The 25,283-nt window shown below is 42.2% G+C and overlaps 1 protein-coding gene across 6 annotated transcripts in view; it reads right to left on the minus strand.

Moving 5' to 3' along the window:
• sgip1a (SH3GL interacting endocytic adaptor 1a) overlaps positions 1–25,283 on the minus strand; it is a 194,875-nt gene that overhangs the window by 63,184 nt on the left and 106,408 nt on the right. For all 6 annotated transcript variants that reach the window (XM_080195591.1, XM_080195594.1, XM_080195595.1 and 3 more), the window contains 3 exons: positions 5,612–5,623; positions 3,669–3,693; positions 3,011–3,062 (listed from right to left, as the gene is read on the minus strand). In XM_080195591.1, the coding sequence (XP_080051717.1) occupies positions 3,011–3,062; positions 3,669–3,693; positions 5,612–5,623 (89 nt within the window). The remainder of the gene's footprint in view (positions 1–3,010; positions 3,063–3,668; positions 3,694–5,611; positions 5,624–25,283) is intronic.

The raw sequence follows: 25,283 nt of genomic DNA on the forward strand, positions 1-25,283 counted from the left end.
AATGGAGAAGTGGAGCAGCATGAAATCCCAGCTCTTAAAATACATCATAACCGTGAACACAGAAACAGAGAAACAAAGAGCAAAAGGTCCAACAGACACAGGTGAAGGGACAAGAGCACCAGACAAAATTCTGACTATCACTAACTACAACAGGCAACATCCTAAAGGTGACAAAATTCATAAAATAATAAAATGAGCTTCTCAAATCTTTCTGTTAATTACTGTTTTAAAGGCATTAGTGAGAGCATTTTTGTATTCATTTTATTTTGTCTTGTAACTTTTGGAAATATTTGATACTTTCAACAGAAACAAACTTTTAACTTTTGTGGCCGTTAGTGTAGCCACAAAAACATTTTCTAAATCAATTCACTTCACCTTTGTATAGGTTGCACAGAGTGAATAGAAATAGACTGGGCTTAAAATGGTAAATGTCTTTATCTGTGAATTAAAAGCAATCAGATTGAAAATGACACTAAAGAAGTAGACATGAAGAGGAATAGTCATGTCTTAATGCCGGCATACCCACATCATAACACCACTTGACCAGTGTTGCTTTTATATCAGCTCTTACAATTTGTAATAAGCGTCAACATTTACCGGCCCATCATTAATAGACAATTGAGAGCAAGGTAAGTCATGTTGAACATGTAGCAGCATCACCATAGGCATAAATATGTCATTATCAATGGAATAGGGCTTCTGATGACAACTTGTGTCCCAATGGCCTTTCAATTCATTTGTTTTGTACTCCAAAGTTTTAACAAACCAGTACGCGGGTTATTCTCCCAGCCCGCTGCGCTGTGGCTGGGAAACTTAAGCAGAGGCTGCTTAGCGGACTTCCCATTGGGTGCCATGACCTCTGCTCATTTCCAGCGTTGCCAGCTCTGCGCTAGAATTTGGTGCGGAGCTGATTTAAATATTACAATGAGTATTTACATCTCATTAGCAGGCCCGGGACTGAAGTCTCTGGGCCTGGTAGTGTCTCCACCAGCACTGCAGTATTTAATTCAGGCAGGGTTTACAACAACTCCCCACTAGCGGAGAGCTGGTGGCCTGGCCCCACTGGAATGAAGTGGGGGAGCCATGGAGGTCCTCTAGGAGTTCAGGGGTAAGCAGGGGTGCCCCCCCCCAGCAATGACATCTTGGCAGTGCCAGTCTGGCCACCTGGCACTGCCCAAGGGGCAAAGTGGCAATGCCTAGGGGGTACCATGGCACTGCCCACTGGGTATTAGGCAGTGCCATGGTGGGGCTGGGTATCGGTGGGGTGGAGGGTCCCACTGGCACTCTGCATTTGGATTAGTGACAAAGGGAGGATGGATAATGATCAGAGCTAGCCATCAAGATGGGGTCAATAGCAGGCAGGAGATCAGGCTTGTCAGCCTGATCTGACAAGGCTGATCAGGGGTTGGGGAGTGGTTGGGGCTGGCAAGGACAAATCCAGGGGGCCAGCGATCGGGTCGTGGGGGGGAAATTGGTGGGGCAGTGATGCAGGGGTCAGCAATCAGAAATCAGGCAGTGTGGGCTACTGCGCATATGCTGATCTCGGCACTGACAGATCGAGGCATGAGTAGTGGACTGTTCAGCGCTATGCTGCTGGCCTCTCCAGTGGGAATAAGCCTCACTCGTTGATGATTAGCATGATTCACACTAAGGTTTCCTGTGATGCACACAGGTTGGGAGATTCATTCTGAAAATCCTGCTGAAAAAATCAGTGGGATTTACTCCAGTTTTATATGAATTTGGCATTTTGAATTTTTTTTGGGAGAATCCCACCCAACATTTCTGAGTGTGTTTGGATTAATCCAAAGTAGGAATGGTTCTTCAGTTTTTCATTGCTTGATACACAAACGAAGATAGGCTACCAGATTCCTACAGAGTGAACATCCAAGCAAAAACTTGCCCCAAGAACACCAGGATATAGCTTGTACACACTGCGCTAAATCTCCCCGCAATTAATGTTATGATTGGGGTTCAGACTGCACACTTATTGGATGAAACATGGCAAAGGGCTTTGGCATTGCTTGCTATGTGCTTAGAATGCCTTGGTCCCTATCCCCTCTTCTGCCATAATCATCAAATGGATAAAAACTATGTCTGAGAAGATGCAAAAGAGTATTTGATTTATTTAAAATGATGACAAGAGGTTATGAAAAGTTAGGAGGGATCATTCTAGAGATGAGGGCAGTGGGGGTTGCAGATAAGGGCTGGAGGTGGCTTTCAGGGCCTCCACCCCTCGATACTTGACTGGGTACTGAATACTTGTTAAAGAGGAATTTCTTCTTTGGGGCCACAGGCAAACATGACAGGGTTTGCTGCACAGCTGTCAAGAGGCACTAGGGAGCCATGAGTATCCTGTTAAATCCTAGAGCGCTGCTGAATTATGGTAGACTCATAATTGGTGTCAAGTAGTTCATTAATGAGCTTAATTAGCATCCTGCCACTATGGGCCGGATTCCCACATCAGGCTCTTCCTACCCTCAAATTAACTGTGGATAGCTTTACCTCTGCTTTGAATCCAACGTGGTGAATTTGATGCAGGCATTTCCGCCTGATTCTGCCAGCCCCCTTACCAGAATTCCCACTCAATTAAATTGCACCCATTCACTTTGGGTGGGACTTTCTGGCCTTTCCTGCTGTGGTGGAATGGGCAAGCCATGCAACAATGCTGGAGATTTCAGTGGGACCCAAAGATCCTGTCTGTGGTCAAAGGTAAGTCACTTTGGTTGGCTGTGGGAAAACCTCCTGTAGGAGGGCTGGAAAATTTGGCCTCTGTTTTGCTCCACAGGTGTTGCAGGAGCTGTTCCTTTGGTTTGAAAAGTTTATTGTATTCAGCGTAAAAGATTTTTCTTTCTGCTCAGTAGGACTTTATGACAAGAAAACATACTTGGTTCTGTTGTTAGTGTGTGAGATCCTTCTCACTTGATCAATATTTCCTCCAGGTGAGGTTTAATGGACACAAATCTACACTCATGTTTAATGTCCAGTGGGACAAATGTTTAGTTATACCTACCTGACAACCTCTGATGTGGGTGTTGACCGTCTTGGTCGAGCTATTTCTTCACCTGCACAAAAAAAACACAACTTATTTTCTGCTGGCGAAGCAGTTAAAATAATTCAAAATTATTAAAACATTAATATTTAACATTTTAAAGTTAACGAATGAAATATCTTTTAATGCAGCACGTTAAACAGTGTGGCATTTCCCATTGTGCTTGGTCTGAAGCAGGAATTTTGCATTGTCCAGTAGACTTGGGATGCATAGGAAGCAAATGTATGCAACAGTAACGTCTCTGCCAAAACTAAAATCAAAGTATATCTGATTGGCTATGCTTCTCTGGCCTTTACTCCTTTGAAAAAGTTGTTTCTGGTTTATCACGGATACCTGTTGAATCACTTAGACATTCCTTTCTTGTGGCTCCTAATCTGTCAAGATGACACCCTCTTTTCATTGAGATGTGCTGATTTCACAATTTCCAAGTTGTGTTCACTTTCTTTTACAATCTACATGTTTTTTTTTTAAACACAGCTGAGCATCTCCTTACCATGAGATAGCACCTGCATTATTTTGCTTTTGCCTTCTCCACCATTTCTTTACTTCAGCTGAGCTACCCTGTGGTCCTCACTTTGGTTTATTATTAATAATAATAATAATATTAATAATTACTTACTGGATAAGTTTCTTTTGATAATTGCCTGGAAAGAGATAGAAAAAATATTGACTTACGGAGGCTTATTTTTGATAAAAGGAAAGACAGTCTGATCTGTCTTATGCTATTTGATGCTAGTTAGTCTTGCGCTCATTTACAGAACAGGACAGGCGAGGTGGCTGGTAGGAGAAACTCAGAAGGTATCATCAAATTAAAAGCACCATTAAAATGTGGCACTGAGCAAAAGAAACCCCCAATGATCGAAGGCTTGTCTCAGGTCTGAGCTGAAGGAGTGAATGGGATCCTATAATTGGGTCCCAACAACACTAGAAAAATAAATCAGTTAAGATTCTGACTCCTGAGCCCTACCCATGCAGCACTGCCAACTGGGCATTGGCTAAGAACAGGACAGTCTGCTGACAACAGAAGACTGACTACTTTGATGAGGAACTGGATTGGAAATGTTACCAGCTATGAAAGCAGCAAGATCAGTAGTTTGAGGATAAGAAGCTGAAATTGTTAAAGGAAATGTCAGATTAAGCATAAATTAGAAGTGAACTTGTAATTTGAACCACAAGAGTAAAACATCAGTTGACTGTAGGGTTAGATTCTCATTGATATCCCATGTGCAACAGAGTTGCCAGCATTGGTCTAGATTTACTGGGGGCAGGAGGAAAGATCAGAGATCTCTCTCTACCCTCAATTAGTTTTCCTATGGGTTATGTCTCATTTTTGCTCCAACTTCCACAATTGCCCTGATCTTCCCAAGTCCTCATAAGTAATTGCCTCTCTGTCTGTCAAAAACTGATCGCATGCTATCCATGTTCTACCACCTACATAAGAAAAGAGATGGAAAAAGAATCAAAAAGAAAGGAAGTTATACATGTTCTATAGAAGTTCAATTTCAGGTTTGTTATGTGTACCATATGTAGATAATCAGCTGGAACATTACACTTACCGTCAAGGATGTTTTTCAGTCTTGACATCTATTAACATGAACATGTGCTCAGGTAGGAGTTAGAAAAATCTTCCAGAAATGCTCCAAAATATATATAAATGATTTATGAATTTCTCTTTCTTATCTTGAATACATTCCGAAATGATTTTCTCTAGGTCTCCTTGAACCAGTCAGCAGTTTTTTTCTTAAAATTCACCAAAGATTTTTTTCAATTTTGCAAAATAAAAAAGTCATCACAAAAGACTAAAATCATCTATTATATATTCAAGGGTCACACTGATACAAAATGGATAATTTTGACATTGGGCAATCTCACAAAATAGGCAATTTTATCTCAACTGCCCATTATACACCCCACACAATTATGTATCAGAACTAACACTAATGGTTCAGATAAATCAGTAGTTTCCTTGGGAAACTAGGATTGAGCAATGAATGCAATTTAGTCAGCATTACTCCTGACCCAAGTAAAAATAAATAAACGCTCCAATAAATTCAAATAATTCTCTTGCACTGCAAATGATTAACCAGTTGCAGCAAGGTAATTGTGGCAGTATGAGCTGAGAACTCAACATGTTCGGTAAAGGATGAGAATTCAAATTCACCAAGAATCCGAAAGTAACACGGGCATTAGATCTTAGTGGATACTTTCTTCAGTACCAAGTAACAGCCTTTGTCAGCATGTTTCATCTGACTGAATGTTTAAACTCATTAAGAGTCACAAAGCCAATCAGTTAAGTCTTACTTTAAGTTATTTTATTCTAAGTAGTTTGAAATATAATGCACTCTTTACTGCAACAACATTAATTACTGATAACCCACTAGTAGCAATGCAAAGTGTTAAGTATATTTAAAAATTTATATAAGCAACATGCATTTCTTTTGAATCTACAGTGGCTGTAAGTAAGTCACTTTCCAATGACATCTCTTTCCTCCAATAAACAAAATGGATAAAAAAAATCGAAGCATTCGAAATATGTGAAGCACAATATAAAGGGATACTCACTGGACTGCGCCTCTGTGATCAGCAAAAGGGAAGAGAGAAGAGATACCTGGTCAGAGAGTGATAGATTTGTGAACAAAGCTTCATTGTCAAAAAGTTAAAGTGACAGACACGAAAAAAAACTCATTCTTGACAAAGCAATAATTTTACTAAATATAAATCATACTTTCAGTTCCCTTGGGCTGAGGAAAGGAAGATCCTAGCAAGAAATTTTACTCCTAACTGCTAGGCAGTGGACTTTGGGCCAAGAAAGGATCAAAGTCGGCCATGACACTTCCCCTTACCGCTGCCCATCCCTCCATATGTTTTCTTGTTAGGGTTCCTCTGTGCTGTACGTATCATTCTACTGCTGCAAAGGGCAACTGTACAGAGGACAGAACAGGGTTGGAAACTAAATTAAGCCTGATAGCTTCCTCATTGCTGATGAAATTTTATTGAAAACTCAAGACACAGAGCTTAAAATTGACTTACAAAATACAGTACAGTTTCTGTACTTGCCAGCCTAGAGCCATTGTGCCCATTAACTTTAATGGAGGGTAAATCACAGGCTCATAAATCCAAACAGAAATCTTGGCTACATACCATTAGAGGGAAAGACTGTCAATGTCTACACTCAGGACAGAGCCTCACCAATAACAATTGTGGTTGTTTCATTTTTAATTGATGCTCTTTTTCTGACTTAAGCTCATTGAGGATTGTACCAAGCGCAGTGCATTGAAATTACCACTGGTGTCAAGTTCATATCTTACAAATTACAGACACCCTAATCAAAAATTGGACAGGTGCCAGTTTATCTTCATCTCAGTTCCATCCTGGTCACTCAAAGTTGCAACCTGGTGCAAGTATCACTTCCTGTGATTCTGTGATGAGATATTAATACTCCAATCAGGTAATCAGACCATCTGATAAACAGATGATTATGAAGCAGAGTAAACATCCTTAGTATTCCCTAATATCATGAAAGCTATTGCACCTTGATAAAACAAATGCCCAAAATCAATAAAATTTTACAATACTTCCTACATAATTTTTTTACTTGATTTTCTTAAACACTAATTTACTTGACGTGTTCTTGATGTGTCATAACTAAAGTCACCATTTGGAAACCCATGCAGCAGTCAAGTTTTTCCACTATTGTAAATTATTTTTCTCCCTTCAGATGTTCCCTTCTAATCTCTTTTCAAAGGCAGTAGCCTTTGGTGTATTATAGTTACACAGATGCTGGAGATCCACTGGAGCCCTTCCCAGTTGACTGGTCTTCATGCAACAGACTCTCCAACTATGAGTGGAGTTACAGACAAGCAGATTACTGCACTGACTTCTTGTCTGTAGCACAAAGTAGCTACTGGATCCAGATGGGAATTGGGAAGAGAGAGTGAGGCTGATGCTGTACAACTCTCCCTCACTTTAATCCAAATCAAGCGCTAGTCTTGACACCATTATCATCATCATCACGTGTCCTGTTCAACCCTTGAAGTCCTGTGGCGATGGGCGAGCGATGAAGCAGCAGGTGTGGATACACTGGGAGCTGTAGTCATGAACCTGCACACAGGTGGCTCAGGTCTAATGGTCATTTTCCGCTGACTGAAGCATCAGTGGAACTCAGCGTCTACCTGGGCGACTGAGCAGTCCTCTTCAGGAACGCACTGCTCACCTCTGCAGAATGAGGAAGGAGCTAGAAAAGGTGCCCTAAACATTGCCTGCTTCACTACACCCTGGCCAGTTTACCGCAGCTGGCAGAACAAACAAAATAAAACACAAGGTGACACCGCTCACCACTGGCACTTGGAACATGCGCACGATTTTGGACAACCCTACAGCAGACAGACCAGAGAGAAGAACAGCCTTATGCAAGATACAACATTGACATTGCAGCCCTGAGCGAAACTCGTTTTGCCAACGTAGGTCAGTTGACTGAAACTGGAGGTAGATACACGTTTTTCTGGAGCAGTTGCAGCAGCGATGAGTGTCGTGATGCTGGAGTTGGATTCACCGTCAGGAATCACCTTGTTCGGAAACTTGATAGTCTACCCAAGGGTGTGAACAACTGGCTTATAACATTACAGCTTCTGCTACAGAACAGAAGTCAAGCCACCCTGATCAGCGCCTATGCTTCCACAATGAACAACCCAGACAAGATGAAAGACAAGTTCTACGGAGATGCCCTACTATCAGCAGTGAGCAGTACCAACAAGCTGATCTTGCTTGGTGATTTCAATGCAAGAGTAGGGTGTGACTCTGCAATCTGCCAGGGAGTCATTGGGAGGCATGGAGTGGGCAAGAGTAACAGTAACAGCCTACTCTTAATGAAGATCTGTGCGGCACATGACCTCCTTATCACCAACACAACCTTCTGTCTGCCTACCCATAACAAGACCTCCCGGATGCACCCCCGCTCTAAGCACTGGCATCTTATCGACTATGTCATTGTCAGGAGAAAAGACAGGCAGGATGTCAGAGTGACCAAGGCCATGTGTGGTGCTGACTGCTGGACAGATCACAGGCTCATTGTTTCCAAAATGAGGGTCCGCATCAGACCCAACAGGCGACCACAAGGAAGCAAGATTATGAAAACAATCAATGTGGCCAAGTTAAAGCACCCCAGCATAGCTTCAGCACTGGCTGAAGATTAGAAATCAAGCTTGCTGACCTACACCTCGCAGGCAGCACTGAGGATGACTGGGAATGCTTCAGGGATGCTGTTCATAAATCTGCACTGAAGATGCTCTGGCCTCTACCTGCAAGCCGTGTGAGAATGATGAGGAGATACAGGCTCTACTTGTTGAAAAGCACCGTCTTCATCGGGCCTGTCAGAACGACCTATCACTAGCTGCAAGAAAAATGCTTTTACCAGTGCTCACAGGACAGTCCAGAATAAACTGCGTAAAATGCAGGATGCCTGGCTGAGTGCCAAGGCAGATGAAATACAGGGATATGCTGACAGAAATGACTTGAAACGGTTCTATGAAGCCCATAGCACTCTCTATGGACATCGAACTCTTGGGAGTTTCCCCCTCCTGAGTACAGATTCTACAACTCTCATTACAGAGAAGGCTCAGATCCTGCAGAGATGGGATGAATACTTTGAAGCCGTCCTCAACCAACTGTCATCTATTGACGATGAGGCAATAGACAGGATTCCTCTGGTCGATATCAACAGAGCCATGGATGACCCACTGGTAGTAGCCGAATTCACAAAAGTTGTCAGCCAGCTATCCAGTGGCAAAGCCCCAGGGGCAGATACCATTCCTGCAGAGATCTACAAAACTGCTAGTCCTGTGCTTATCGAGAAACTCACCGCGTTGCTCCAGTCCTTTTGAAAGCAAGGATCCATTCCTCAGGAACTTAAAGATGCTTCCATCGTACACTTCTACAAGAGGAAGGGCAATCGGCAAGTATGCGACAACCACCGAGGAATCTCGCTGCTCTCCATCACAGGAAAAACCCTCGCAAGAGTCCTGCTAAATTATCTGGTCATTCAAATGGAGCTGGGCCTGCTTCCAGAGTCATAGTGTGGCTTCCGCAAAGATTGTGGGACTACTGACATGATTTTTGCTGTGTGCCAACTTCAGGAGAAGCATCAGGAGCAGAATCGTGAACTCTACACAACCTTTGTTGACCTCGCGAAAGCCTTTGACACTGTCAGCCGACAAGGCCTATGGAGGATCATGTCAAAGTTTGGCTCCCCCCCAACCCCCCACGCCCAAATTTATTCAGATGGTACACCAGTTCCATGATGGCATGATGGCCAGAATGGCGGAGAATCCTCTGAGGCATTCCCAGTCACCAATGACGTCAAACAGGGTTGTGTGCTCGCATCCACACTGTTCAGCATGATGTTTACTGCCATGCTGAACGATGCCTTCCAGGACAGTGTTGCTGGAATCAGCCTCAAGTGCAGAGTGGATGGGAAGCTCTTTAGCCTGAGAAGACTTCAAGCTATTACCAAAGTGAAGGAGACTGTTCTGAGAAACTTCCTCTTTGCCGATGACTGCGTCCTGTATACTGGCTCAGAGCGAGATGCAAGTCAGTATCAACAAATTTTCCACGGCTTGTGACAACTTTGGACTCACCATCAACATTAAAAAGACCAAAGTCATGCACCAGCCTGCGTCCTCATGCACCGTACACAGAACCCATAATCACAATCAATACTACAGGCAGTGGACCAGTTCACTTATCTTGGCAACACCCTCTCCCAAGCAGCGACTATTGATACAGAAGTTAACTGCAGAATTGCAAAGGCAAGTTCTGCTTTCGGTAGACTGTGCTCCACTATATGGGAATGTCGAGGAATCAGCCCAGCAACAAAACTGAAGGTCTACAGCGCCATGGTACTCACTACCCTCCTGTATGCCTGTGAAACGTGGACTGTATATCGAAGGCATGCAAGACAGCTCAATCATTCCCACATGACTTGTCTTCACACAATATTACACATCCGATGGCGAGACAAAGTACCAGACACTGAAGTTCTGTCTAGAGCAAATCTACCATCAGTCCACACACTGCTGATGAGAGCGCAGACCCAGTGGGCAGGTCATGTCAGCCGTATGTCAGACAAGCACATACTCAAGCAGCTCCTTTTTGGGGAACTCTCTGCTGGAAGATGCTCGCATGGAAGCCAGAAGAAACATTACAAAGACACACTCAAGGCCTCCCTGAAGTTGCTTGACATAGACATGACCACCTGGGAAACGCTGGCACAAAACCACCCCACGTGGCGCTGCCTCATCCACAAAGGCTGTCAAGCTTACAAAACAAGGTGCATTGCTGAAGCACAACTTAAGCGTGAGCTGCACAAGTCCAGAGCCACCAGCGCAACAACTACAGTGTCTACACAAGTCTATCCAATATGTGCCAGGACATCCCGTGACCGAATTGGTCTAATCAGTCATCTTCAGACACATCGCCTCCAGCCTCAAAATGACTAATTGTGTTGAGGTTCTCATTGACGATGACAGACGAACAACAACAGCACAAAGTGGTCTTGCAGAGTAGTTGGTAATAGAGGGTAAAGGTTGGGAAAGTGCCAAATTGTGGAGGAGATGCTGTTTTTGTCTTCAATACTTGAAGTGGCTTGAGGGAACAAATATTTATATGTTTTGTCCAGTGTTTTAGTGTTTAGAGTCATTTGTATTTCTTTTACACATCAAACTAAAAAGTAGATGTAAATAACATTATAAATCTAGGTTAAGATATGGCAGGGCAGGACTGCAGTATGTGTCCATTTTGAGTAGTGAAACTATTGACTGAGTGTACAGTCAACTGTCTTAAATCTCTTCAACTTAATCATTCAGCTGGAGTGCAAACTGGAGCTACACTGTCACATAAGGATGGATGAGAAGTTTGTGAATGGTTGGCTTCAGACTTCAGTCACATCTCGTAGGGAGGTGCAGTTTCAGAAAGGGATTGGAGTGACGACTGGTGTAAGGGAATCCAGGCAAGAAGCTGAATGGACATCTGCAGAAACTGATGCTGTCCAAATGGTGCAATGTGGTAGCTACCTGTGACAATATGGATGAAAATTGGCTGAAGGACAACTAGGAAACACTGTGCTGAAGGAGGCTATGATAAAGAGAAGCTGAAGGTCTGGGTAAGTGCGTAATGGGGTTCATGTAACAGATTCAATAGTTAGGGTGACAGATGGCATCTTTTATTAACAATATTAAGAGTGTTGATGTGTTGTGTGCCTGGTGCCACAGTGAAAGACTTCTTGAAAGGACACTGGAGAGGGAAGGAGACAGTTGTTATCATCAAAGATGGCAGCAACAACATAAGGAATAAGGATAAACAGAATAGGCAGGTTGAAGGAATGCTGCAGAAGAAAAGGGAGTTCACATCATGTGACACTGGTACCAGGCTTTGAACAGAAAGGAACTGTATCATTGGAAGAGGATCCACTGAACATGATTGGGACCAGTGTTCCAGCGAAATGATGAATGGGCTGGCCACAAGGACTTTAGTGAGTGCAAATTCAGCTTGGAATTTTTGATATGGTAACTAATGTTTGCAGAAAGGTCAAGTCTGAGACCTATCTTGACCAGGTTATAAGGTCTACAGGTTAGGGAAGATAGTAGTGGAGGAGGAGTAGCCTTCATGATTAAGGATGAAATTACTTCAGTAATAACAGGATATGAGAGGTAAGCAGGCTGTGCTTTATTGGACGATGGAGCAATAGAGAAGAAAAGTAATGGAAAACCAGGGCAGGAAGCCACTGGGAGTATAGACGTGCACAGTAAATATTGAGGGTGTGATTTTACTGGTTGTCCATGCTCCTGCTACAGCGAGGTTGGAGAATTTGGCATCCAGGATGGGAAGATCCTGCCAGCGTGAATGGCCATAACATTCCAGCCCTAATGTTTGAGCTTTTTCTGTGGGTGAAAACAACTGCATGGGGAAGGTGATCAAACTGCAACATAGAATGAGAACTGAGGGTTTACGAAAATGGGACAATCCTTAAAATAAACACAAGGACAATGGCAGCTTGTATTTATATAGTGCCTTTAACATAGTAAAGCAACCCAAAGTACTTAACTGGAACAATATCAAATGAAATGGACACCAAGCCACATAAGGTGATATTAGGTCAAGTGACAAGAAGGTTTGCTCAAAGAGAGATTTTAAGAAGTGTCCTAAAAAGAGGAAAGTGAGGTACAGAGGTTTGGAAGTGGTGTGGAGCATTTGCAGCATTTAGGCAGCTAAAGTCACCAATGGTGGGAAGGATAAAGCGGGGATGCTCAAAAGACTGGAATTAGATAAGTGCAGATTCCTTAGAGGTTTGTGGGGCTGAAGGAGATTACAGAGAAAAGGAGAATTCAGGCCATAGAAAATTTTGAAAAGAAGAAGAATAATTTTAAAATCAAGGTGCTGTTAGAATGGAAGCCAATGTAGATTTGCAAACACAAGTTGAACAGACATGGGCAGCAGAAGTTTGGATGACTCCAAGATTATAGAGTAGAATCTGGGAGACATGCCAGGAATGTGTTGGAATAGTCAAGGTCCGAGGGAACAAAAGGTAAGAATGAGGATTTGTAGCAGATGAGCTGAGGCAGGGTGATGGCTGTAGTAGATTGAAGAACAAAACTTCTTATGATTATTCCCAGTGCCGCATGCTGTGTCTCAAAGGGAGGAACAGATTGGATATATTAATGAGTGGCTTGACAGATGGTGTAAAAGGATATGATGCACAGAGAAGTAAAGCTCCAGTGAGAAACAAATGAGGTCACAGAATGGAGGGAAAGGAATGGCAGATAGTTGAAAATTCTGCACAAAAGTGGTCATTGTCTTTGGCTGTCCCTTACTTGAGGGTAACATCTATCAAACAACTAGTGAGACTATTCAGGGTAAAGTGGCAGTTCTCAAGATTTGAATTAGTTAAGGAAGTTTCAATGTTAGTTAACATTGGTAAAGTAATAGTAGTTGGGAGGGAATTCACAAGGATATAAACTACCCCTTTAAATTTCATAAAATGGTCCAGGCATTCTATTTTCCAGAATCAGGTGAATATTCTATTCAGAGGGCTTCTGATTCTGACCACATAATGATAATTTTGGCAGTTTCTCTGAGCTCTTGGGAAAGTCTGCCTTAACAAAACACAGAGAATGGCTGTGAGAAGTTGTAGAAACCTGCCACAGTGTGACATTGCTGTCAGCCACTGTAGTGATGCAAGATGACAAGCTTAAATAACTGGATTTCTTCAGATAAACATTACAAGCTAGGTCTAGTCCTTGGGGAGAAATCAAGAGCAAGATTTTCCAGCTGTATTCGCCACAAAACCAGAAAATCCTGCAAGAGGTCAATGGACTGTTGCACAGTCCGCCCCTTGCCTGCTATGATTCCCGTGGCAGGCCGGACGAGAAAATTCCAGCCTTAGACTTCAGGGCGATTTAATAAATTTATATATATATATGTATCCCTAGATCTCTTTGTTCTGTAACTCTCCCCAGTTACAGGACAAAGATCTAGGGATACATGTTCATAACCCCTTGGAAGTGGAGTCACAGGTGGATAGGGTGGTGAAGAAGGCATTCAGCATGCTTGGTTTCATCAGTCAGAACATTGAATACAGGAGTTGGAAAGTCTTGTTGAAGTTGTACAAGACATTGGTAAGGCCACACTGTATACAGTTCTGGCCACCCTATTATAGAAAGGATATAATTAAACTAGAAAGAGTGCAGTAAAGATTTACTAGGATGCTCCCAGGACTTGATGGTTTGAGTTATAAGGAGAGGTTGGATAGATTGGAACTTATTCTCTGGAGCATTGGAGGCTTAGGGATGATCTTATAGAGGTCTATAAAATAATGAAGGGCATAGATCAGCTATCAATATCTTTTCCCAAACATAGGGGAATCTAAAACTGGAGGGCACGAGTTTAAGGTGAGAGGGCAAAGATACAAAAGGATCCAGAGGGGCAATTTTTTTCACACAGAGGGTGTTGAGTGTGTGGAACAAGCTGCCAGAGGTAGTAGAAGAGGTGGGTACAATTTTGTCTTTTAAAAAGCATTTAGACAGTTATATGGGTAAGATGGGTATAGAGAGATATGGGCCAAGCACAGGCAATTGGGACTAGTTTAGGGTTAAAAAAGGGGGCAGCATGGATGAGTTGGACCGAAGGATCTGTTTATATATACACCTGGCATTTTGAGATTGGGAGTGGAAAATTCAGCCCATTAGATAATACATTATATATCATATATACAGACTTATTCTGACAAAATTGAGTGTGTCTAAAGCAATGAAAATAAGACCGTAAGACATAAGAGCAGAATTAGGTCACTTGGCCCATCAAGTCTGCTCCGCCATTCAATCATGGCTGATGTTTTTCTCATCCTCATTCTCCTGCCTTTTCCCCATAACCCCTGATCTCCTTAATCGAGAATTTATCTATCTCTGTCTTAAAGACACTCAATGAGCTGGCCTCTATCGTCTTTTGTGGCCAAGAATTCCACAGATTCACCACATCTCTGTTTTAAAGGGCTGTCCCTTTAGTCTGAGATCGTGCCCTCTAGTTCTAGCTTTTCCTACTGGTGGAAATATCCTATCCAGGTCTCGCAGTGTTTTGTAAGTTTCATCCTTCTAAACTCCAATGAGTACAAACACAGAGTCCTCAACTGTTCCTCATATGACAAGCTCTTCATTCGTGAACCTCGTCTGAACCCTTTCTAAGGCCAATACATCCTTACTTAGACACGGGGCCCAAAACTACTCACAATACTCCAAGTGGGATCTGAACAGAAAGGTCACAAAATTACCCTTTGTTTTAGGATTACTGTTGATGAAAAGAAATCAGGGAAAAGTTAAAAACCTTCATTTATATCTTTCTCCATAACTTTTAGAAGAGTTTGATGTATGAACGAGGATATGCATTCAGATTTGGGCTCATTGGCCGATTATTTAATGCAACTGAATATTTTTTAATCCCCATTTTAATTAAAGTTAGATCTCTGTGACAGGGTAATTTTCTCTATTTTATCACTGTTCATTTACATGTCATTTTTTAATGACTGAGCAATGCACACAAAATTAATATCTGTATGGATAATAACGTGAAATAGATTGAGTTGATTGATGGATTAATTGGGCAAATCGATAGCAGATTAAATTTAACTTGGTCATTTGTAAACTAATATCCATAGGAAGAAAATTTTGTGGAGTAGCCATGGGCGAAGTAGAAACTTGTGGATTTCAACTGCCTCAATATTCAAGATGTTCAACTTCTGACTGGCCCCCAAAATGTGCAGTGGGACACATCCTGGACATCTGACTTCTGCTGCTGACCCTTCCTAAATTGGCAGAGATAGGCACAGCTGCCAGTAGCTTGACAGAGAGTGCTGGATCTACCCCTCACACAGAAATTGTCAGTGATCCCACAAGACAGTTAAGAATCATAGAATAGAATCATAGAATCCTTACAGTGCAGAAGGAGGCCATTCAGCCCATTGAGTCTGCACCAGACCACAATCCCATCCAGGCCCTATCCCATAACCTCGTGCATGTACCGTAGCTAGTCTCCCTGTCACTAAGGGACAATTTAGCATGGTCAATCCACCTAACCCACACATCTTTGGACTACGGGAGGAAACTGGAGCACCTGGAGGAAACGCATGTAGACACGGGAAGAACATGCAGACTCCGCACAGACAGTGACCCAAGCTGTGAATCAAACCTAGGTCCCTGGTGCTGCAAAGCAGCAGTGCTAATCACTGTACCAGCGTGGATGGGGTACACCAGAACAGCTGAAGAGATTTTCCCAAAAAGCCAGAACGGCCATTTCAATATAAAAGGCTGAACAATTTCAGGCCTCTGCACAGAACCTGGTCTCACATTGTGTCATCAAATAGTTTTGTTGGAAATCCACCCATCAACTTCTCAGACACTTCAGGATACAAATATGGGGGGGGTTCCAAACCAGAAATGGTCATTAACAACCTAGTAATATACCACAGTATTATATACTGATTCTGTGGCACATGCTAGCTTGACAATTGGCTTTGATAGAAGATTTATAGGACTCTCTGATTATACCAACATTTCAATGCCCAATGTTTAAAATGATCTAAGACATGCAAGTAAAAGTGTACCTCCCCTTTAAAAAAAAACAGGAAAGTTGCTCTTACCAAACTACTCCTCTAAAGAACAAAGAACAATACAGCAAAGGAAACAGGCCCTTCGGTCCTCCAAGCCTGCGCCACTCATGCTTCCAACTAGAATATTTATTTGTATCCCTTCATTCCCAGTCTGTTTGTGTGGCTATCCAGATAAGACTTAAATGATCCCAGAGTGTCCACCTCTTCCACCTTGCTTGGCAGTGCATTCCAGGCCCCCTCCATCCTCTGTGTAAAATACGTCCCTCTCACATCTATGTTAAACCTTGCCCTCCTCACTTTGAACCTGTGACCCCTTGTATTAGTCACCTCCAACCTGGGAAAAAGTTTCCCACTGTTCACCCTATCTACGCCCTTCATAATTTTATAAAGAATGAATCATTTGTTACAGAAAAGGTATTTTTTTCTGCAGATTTAACAATGCAAAATAAAAACACAACAAAGCTTGTTTTTCACAAGAAAGAGTTTGACAGACCATTTGCAAGCAGAATAAAAATTATGCCAATGTATAAAATCACATGTCATCAATACAAAGAAAACAGATGGCTCTTCTAAGAAAATATTTTGCCAAGAACCTTTCTGCCAGATGTGTTCCTTTAAAAGTTTTCTAAGAAGACAAAGATTTACTAAATGTTTAAAAAGATCTGCTCAACATCTTTGTGTCTGGCCATGGTTAATTCATTTATAGTTACTAGGTTGCAATACATGAGTTGAACGACGCATGCCAAACATTCATTTGCACAACATTAATCCACCTAGAAATCTGATAAAACTCACCAATTACAAATCATTCATTCATTTCCAACTCAATGATTTGATTAAAGGATCATTATCACTGGGTAACATGTTCATGATTCATATTTTGTTTGATATTCCATATTAATAAATCCAATTGTATTAATAGAAAATTAATATCTTGTCATTTGTTATTTCCTTAATTCTGAGGATTTTTAACATTGCTTGTAAATTATCACAACCTTTTCAATAATATTAAAAGGTTGCAACATGGTTGCATTTCTAACTTCTATCTATAGGATAAAGCACCATGGTTCTGTAACTTTAACTAGTGATTGCATTGACTTTTTCTGCAGTCAACTTATGTTGGTCAGTTGTATGAAATATATTGACATGTGCCACCTGACAGCGACTGAGTTTATATCTTAGTCTAGTGATTAGTTAGTATGATCAGATTATCTTTTCACTTGTGGAATCTGGGTTCAAATCCAGCCTAGTTCAAAGGATGAGCCTATTCTTCCTGCTTGTTATATAGGTTCAGTGTGGAATGAATTTGTTGCATTTTCAATTCAGCTGTTAATGGTTTTGGGACCACAACATAACAATCAGTCTAAATTTGGCATTACATTTGTAATTTCATTAGAGGGATCACAAATTTGAATGTCTGCGTGAGGTGGACCTCACGCAGGGACCTTCTTCAGATATTGGTGCCCATACATTATCAAGCAGAGCAGAGAAGACAGATTTTCTCTCTTTAGTTGGCTGCATTGCCCTTATATCTGACAACAGAGAAATTAGTTCCTCTTCACAGAATTTGGATTCCTTGTGCAGTACAAACCATGTTCATGCTTTTTGACTTTGGATGTTCCAGCTGGCACAGATACGGTTGAATAGCGGCAACAATGGAGCAAGCAGCATAAAGAATTGAGAAACAGCAGCATTGAAGTTGAGACGGGGTACTTGCTGCAGAGAAACTGAGATTTGAAGCGATGAGGTCCCTGCATTGTAACCAGAGTCTGAAAGAGAAGGGCTACTAGAGGGAAATTGGAAATGGGGTGGGGGTGTGATGAGGAACAAGTGGAAGGAAAGGTGAGGCCGAGGGTAAATCAGTAGTTTAATTAGCAATGAGCATCAGAGAGGGCTGCATTTTGGGAGAGAATCTCTGGGGCACTGAACACATGGATGAAGAACTTCATCCAGGGAACACTGTACCTGAGAACCCAGCTGGAGGTAGGGTTTGAAAAGAGCTAAAGATCCCAGGAGAGAAAAGACGAACAATCAGCAAACGTGAGCCCCTGTGGGACAGTAGGCTCTAAGCAAGGGAAAAGGCAGAAACAAGGAGAGGGGTGGCATGCCTATGGGTGGGGGGGACATTTTAGTGCGGCAATAAACAAGTAGGAGGGAGAAAGAAATGGCACTGGGGTCATAGAAGACATTGGGGCCAGGGGTATTTACAAAAGCTGCCCAAGTGTCCACCTGAATCAGGTGGGAACAATGTTCCCTCTAACTGTTAGCCCTCTGTGTTGCACTGCCCAGTCCCTTTTAAGACTGACATCTGGCTGACATGTGAAGGGAATAGTGTTTGTGTGGCTTTCCCCACACAGTACGTTCTTGATTATTGTGCAGTTACACACCTGCACCTTTTAGAGGGAACATTGAATGGAAGCCTCATTAACTTACAAGAATCAGGGTCAAAGAACAAAGAACAGTACAGCACAGGAAACAGGCCCTTCAGCCCTCCAAGCCTGTGCTGCTCATTGGTCCAACTAGACCATTCGTTTGTATCCCTCCATTCCCAGTCTGCTCATTTCACTATCCAGGTAAGTTTTAAACGATCCCAGCGTGTCCGCCTCCATCATCCTACTTGGCAGTACATTCCAGGCCCCACCACCCTCTGTGTAAAAAAAGTCCCTCTGATATCTGAGTTAAACCTCTCCCCTCTCACCTTGAGCCTGTGACCCCTTGTGATCATCACCTCCAACCTGGGAAAAAGCTTCCCACTATTCACCCTATCTATACCCTTCATAATGTTATACACCTCTATTAGGTCTCCCCTCGTTCTCCGTCTTTCCAGGGAGAACAACCCCAGTTTACCCAATCTCTCCTCATAACTAAGACCCTCCATACCAGGCAACATCCTGGTAAACCTCCTATGCACTCTCTCCAAAGCCTCCACGTCCTTCTGGTAATGTGACAACCAGAACTGGATGCAGTACTCCAAATTTGGCCTAACCAATGTTCTATACAGCTGCAACATCAGACTCCAGTTTTTATACTCCACACCCCGTCCTATAAAGGCAAGCATGCCATATGCCTTCTTCAACACCTTCTCCACCTGTGCTGCCACCTTTAAGGATTTGTGGACTTGCACACCCAGGTCCCTCTGTGTTTCTATACTCTTGATGGTTCTGCCATTTATTGTATAGCTCCCCCCTACATTAATTCTACCAAAATGCATCACTTTTCATTTATCTGGATTAAATTCCATCTGCCATTTCTCCGCCCAATTTTCTAGCCTATCTATATCCTGCTGTATTGCCCGACAGCGCTCATCGCTATCAGCAAGTCCAGCCATCTTTGTGTCACCCGCAAACTTACTAATCACACCAGTTACACCTTCTTCCAAATCATTTATATATATATCGCAAATAGCAGAGGTCCCAGTACAGAGCCCTGCGGAACACCACTGGTCACAGACTTCCAGCCGGAAAAAGACCCTTCGACTGATATCCTCTGTCTCCTGTGGCCAAGCCAGTTCTGTATCTATCCAGCCACCTCTCCTTGTATCCCTTAACCTTTCCACCAACCTGACATGAGGGACTTTGTCAAATGCCTTACTGAAATCCATATAGATGACATCCACGGCCCTTCCTTTGTCAACCGTTTTTGTCACCTCCTCAAAAAACTCCACCAAATTTGTAAGGCATGACCTCCCTCTTACAAAACCATGCTGTCTGTCACTAACGAGATTGTTCTGTTCTAAATGTGCATACATCCTATCTCTAAGAATCCTCTCCAACAACTTCCCTCCCACGAGCTTCAAGATCACCGGCCTATAATTACCCGGGTTATCCCTGCTACCCTTCTTAAATAACGGTACCACACTTGCTAACCTCCAATCCTCAGGGACCTCACCTGTGTCCAGTGAAGAGACAAAGATTTTCATCACAGGCCCAGCAATTTCATCTCTTGTCTCCCTGAGCATCTCTTGTCCCATTTGATTGCAATTGTCTCCAAATAGTTTGGTTCTCACACAGAATATTACAAGTGCTGGACATCCATTTGTTCTTTGCAAATTGTTAAAATTGATTCTTGTGTATTTTGATTGGGTCAAAATTAGCTAATAGGATATTTAAGTCAATAAGCAGGTTTAACAACAACAAGTGTACAGGGGTATGGGGAAAAGTTAGGGGAATTACGCTAAGCCATGATACTTGATGGGGAGCTGGCGCAGACACAATGGGCTAAATGGCCTCCTTGTGAGTCATAATAATTCTATGATTGTCTGTGAAATAGTTATTTAAACCAAATGCAATGATTTTATGAGCTGTGATGCTGCAGAGGTGTACTAGATTAAAATATGTTTAATACATAGGAACATATAGAGAAAATAGAAGCAGGAGTAGGCTACTCGGCCCTTTAAGCCTGTTCCATCCTTCATTATGATCATGGCTGATCATATTCAATACCTTGATGCCGCCTTCCCCCCCATATCCCTTGATTCCTTTAGACCCAAGATTCCTTCTTGAAACCCCCAATGCTTTGGCCTCAACTACCTTCTGTGGCAGTGAATTCCACAACTTCACCACTCTCTGGGTAAAGAAATTTCTTCTCACCACAGTCCTAAAAGGTTTACTCCTCCTCTTCAATCGATGACCCCTAGGTCTGGACTCCCCCACAATCGGGAACATGCTTTCTGAATCTACCCTGCCTAACCCTGTTAGAATTTTGTAAGTTTCTGTGAGATCCCCTCTGTAGTTGGGAATTCTGATTAATTCTAAATACCCAACATGAGGATAATTAGCAGCTAATGTGTTAACATATAATTTGAGAATGCCACAAAATATTTAAACAACATATTAATAATGTCTTGAAGAAATGAATTTGTAACATGCCAGTAAAGTGAAAGATGCATTCATGAAAGATACCAGCACAAGTCAGGCACAAATTATGCAACAAAGTAAATGACTCATGCATATCCAGGTGGGGGGATAATGCCAAAAAATAAAGGTGCCTTTATTTGGTATTAGAACTGGTTTAAACTGGTTGGAGAAATGCTGAATCGTAAGAAGCCATTTTTGGGAGAGAACTTCTGTAAAACGGACAAACGAATGACATCAATATTTGAAAGTGTCAAACTATAATTGATTAAAGGACGTGCCATTGTTAGATTGACAGAACAGTGAATAAGTGAAATTGCTTTTAATTAAGTGCTGGGCTGTATAATGTAATAACAAAAAGTATAACTATTCTGCTTTTTGACATAAAATGTGAGATATTTTGAGAATGCCTCATAGTTCATTTGCTGTATGGGTGAAATCAGAGATCTTCCTTTCAGCCGAAAGAAATTTGACTTGTCTTAATTGTATGTTTGTCTGAATATTTTTAATTTGTAATGTTTTTGATTCTAACATTTCAATGTTTTAATAAAAATAGTTTAATTGAAGAATTTCATTGAACTGAATAAACTTTTTTTGCCTTTGTGAAATGAAATATTTAATGAAAAGATTTAGTCTTTAAATTAATAAGACCACCTAGAAGAATTTCTCACAACATCCTTTCACTCTTCTAAGTTCCATTGAATATAGTCCTAACTGATTTAGGGCCACATTTTCCCCCCCATTCCATCTGCCATGAGAATTGTAGTGGGAGAGGGGTGGACCATGGAAAGGTTTGGTGACCTTGAATGGGGTTTTCTGGTTTTGGGGCGAGCACGGCTAGAAAGTCTCACCCATTGTCTCTCCTCATATGATAGCACTGCCATTCCAGGAATCAACCTGCTAAACCTTTGCTGTAATCCCTCTATAGCAAGACCATCCTTCAGATAAGAACATTAGAACCGCAAACAACACTCCAGGTGTGGCCTCACCAACGCCCTATACAATTGCAGTAAAACATCCCCATCCCTACACCCAAATCCTCCCACTATGAAGGCCAACATACCATTTTCCTTTTTCACTGCCTGCTGTATCTGCACACTTACTTTCAGTAACTGATACACGAGGACACCAAGTTCTAGTTGAGTATCCACCTCTGTCAATTTCCAGCAATTCAAGTAATAATCCGTGTTTCTATTTTTGCTACCAAAGTGGATAACCTCACATTTATCCACATTATATTGCATCTATTATGCGTATGTCCACTCATTCAACCTGTCCAAATCATGCTGACGTTTCTCTGCATCTTCCTTACAGCTTACCCTCCCACCCAACTTAGCATCACCTGCAAATATACAGATGATACATTTAGTTCTCATGTTGAAGTCATATATATATAAAATGTGAACAGTTGGGGTCCTAGCACTGATCCCTGTGTTACCCCACTCGTCCCTGCCCTCCAACTGGAAAAAGACCCATTCATTCTAATTATGCTTCCTGTCTGCTAATCAGCTTTCTATCCATCTCATGACACCACCAGCAGTCCCATGTGCTTTAACTTTACATAGTTATTTGCTATGTGAGGCCTTGTCAAAAGTCTTCTAAAGTCTAAATAAACCACACCCACTAATTCTCCTTGGAAAACTCCACCAGTTACATCCTCAAAGAATTCCAGTAGATTTTCAAGCATGATCTCCCTTTCAAAAATCCATGCTGACAAGGTCTGATTTCCCACTGCTTTCCAAATGCTGAGCTTTGAAATCCTTGATAATGGACTCAAGCAACTTTTCCATGCTCACTACTCTATAGTTCCCTGTTTTCTCTCGACCTCCCCTTTTGAATAACAGTCTTACATTAGCTACCCTCCAATCTGTAGGAACCATTCCAGAGTCCAAAGTATTTTGGAAAATGAACACCAATGGATCTATTAATTCTAGGGCAACTCTCTTAAGTACTTTGGGAGGAAGATAACATAACATAAGAACATAAGGAATAGGAGCAGGAGTAGGCCATCTAGCCCTTCGAGCCTGCTCCGCCATTCAATAAGATCATGGCTGATCTGAAGTGGATCAATTCCACTTTCCTGCTTTCTCCCCATAACCCTTAATTCCCTTGTCTGTCAAAAACCTATCTACCCGCGACTTAAATATATTTACCGAGGTAGCCTCCACCACTTCAACGGGAAGAGAATTCCAGAGATTCACCACCCTTTGAGTGAAGAAGTTCCTCCTCAACTCCGAACTAAACTGCTCCCCCCCCCCTTATCTTGAGGCTGTGCCCTCTAGTCCTGCTATCCTTTCTAAGCGGGAAAAATCTCTCTACCTCTACCCTATCCATCCCTTTCATTATCTTATACGTCTCTATAAGATCCCCCCTCATCCTTCTAAACTCCAACAAGTACAGATCCAGTCTATTTAGTCTTTCTTCATAGTCCAACCCCCTCATCTCCAGTATCAGCCTAGTGAACCTCCTCTGCACTCCCTCCAAGGCCAAAATATCCTTGCGCAAGTGCGGCGACCAAAACTGCACACGGTAAAGATTTATCCACCTCGAATCCCATTAATTTTCCCAAAACCATTTCTCTATTAATACTCCAGCTGTGGCCTCACCAGTACCCTGTACAGTTGCAGCAAGACCTCCCTATTTTTATATTCTATCCCCCTCGCTATAAAGGCTAGTATTCCATTCGCCTTCTTGATCACCTGCTGCACCTGCAGACTGGGTTTTTGTGACTCATGCACAAGGACCCCCAGGTCCCTCTGCACCGTAGCATGCTGCAGTTTTTCGCCCTTTAAATAGTAATCCCTTCTACTATTATTTCTGCCAAAGTGGATAACCTCATACTTGCTAACATTATACTCCATCTGCCAGGTCCTCGCCCATTCGCTCAGCCTATCCAGATCCCTCTGCAGACTTTCCACACCCTCCGTGCAATTTGCTTTACCACTCATCTTCGTGTCATCAGCAAATTTTGTCACCCTACACTCAGCCCCCTCCTCCAGATCATCTATATAAATGGTAAATGGTAAATAGCTGTGGCACTCCACTAGTCACCAACCGCCAATCAGAATAGCACCCATTGATACCAACTCTCTGCTTCCTATTAGACAACCAATCCTCTATCCACGCTAACACCTTACCCCCAACTCCATGCACCCTAACCTTCTGAATCAACCTTTTGTGCGGCACCTTATCAAACGCCTTTTGAAAATCTAAATACATCACATCCACCGGTTCCCCTCTGTCTACCGCACTAGTCACATCCTCATAGAAATCCAATAAATTCGTCAAACACGACTTCCCCTTAACGAATCCGTGCTGCGTCTGCTCTATCAAACCATTCCTTTCTAGGTGCCTCGCTATTTCTTCTTTGATGACGGATTCAAGCATTTTTTCAACTACAGACATTAAACTAACCGCCCTATAATTCCCTGCCTTTTGTCTGGTACCTTTTTTAAACAGCGGCATAACATTAGACGTTTTCCAATCTTCTAGCACTTCCCCGGAATCCAGCGAATTTTGGTAAATAATTACTATTTAATTATTAGATTAGGTAAATAATTATTAGATTTAGGTAAATAATTATTAGATCAGCACAAATGGATATGATCTGCAGGCTATTACGGAAATGCGGTTGCAGGGTGACAGGGACTGGGAGCTGAATGTCCAGGGGTATCAAGTGTTTAGGAAGGATAGACAGGAGGAAAAAGGGGGTGGGGTAGCTCTGCTGATTAAGGATAATATCAGGGCGGTAGTAAGGGAAGATATAGGCTCTAAACAGCAAAACATGGAATCGTTGTGGGTGGAGATAAGGAATAGTAAGAGGACGAAGACACTGGTGGGTGTGGTCTATAGGCCCCCAAATAATAACTTAGAGGTGGGGCAGGCTATAAACAAGCAAATAAATGATGCGTGCAGAAAGATCATCAGGCCCTGGAGATTTATCCACCTCGAATCCCATTAATTTTCCCAAAACCATTTCTCTATTAATACTGATTCCCTTCAGCTCCTCACTAAAAGTTGTGTTTCTCAATACTTCCGGTACATTATTTAAGGCTTCTTTTGTGAAGACAGAAGCAAAGTACGAATTTAGTTCCTCAGCCATTTCTTTGTTCCCTGTTATTGATTGTAAGAGGCTTACATTTGATTTTTGCCAATGTTTTCTTTTTACATGTCTATAGAAAATTTCTTTTCTCTTCACATACCGACAGAAAACTTTACAATCAGTTCTCTA

This window comes from Carcharhinus amblyrhynchos, chromosome 9, assembly GCF_965287045.1.
Source record: "Carcharhinus amblyrhynchos chromosome 9, sCarAmb.v2.hapA, whole genome shotgun sequence".
NCBI lineage: Eukaryota > Metazoa > Chordata > Chondrichthyes > Carcharhiniformes > Carcharhinidae > Carcharhinus > Carcharhinus amblyrhynchos.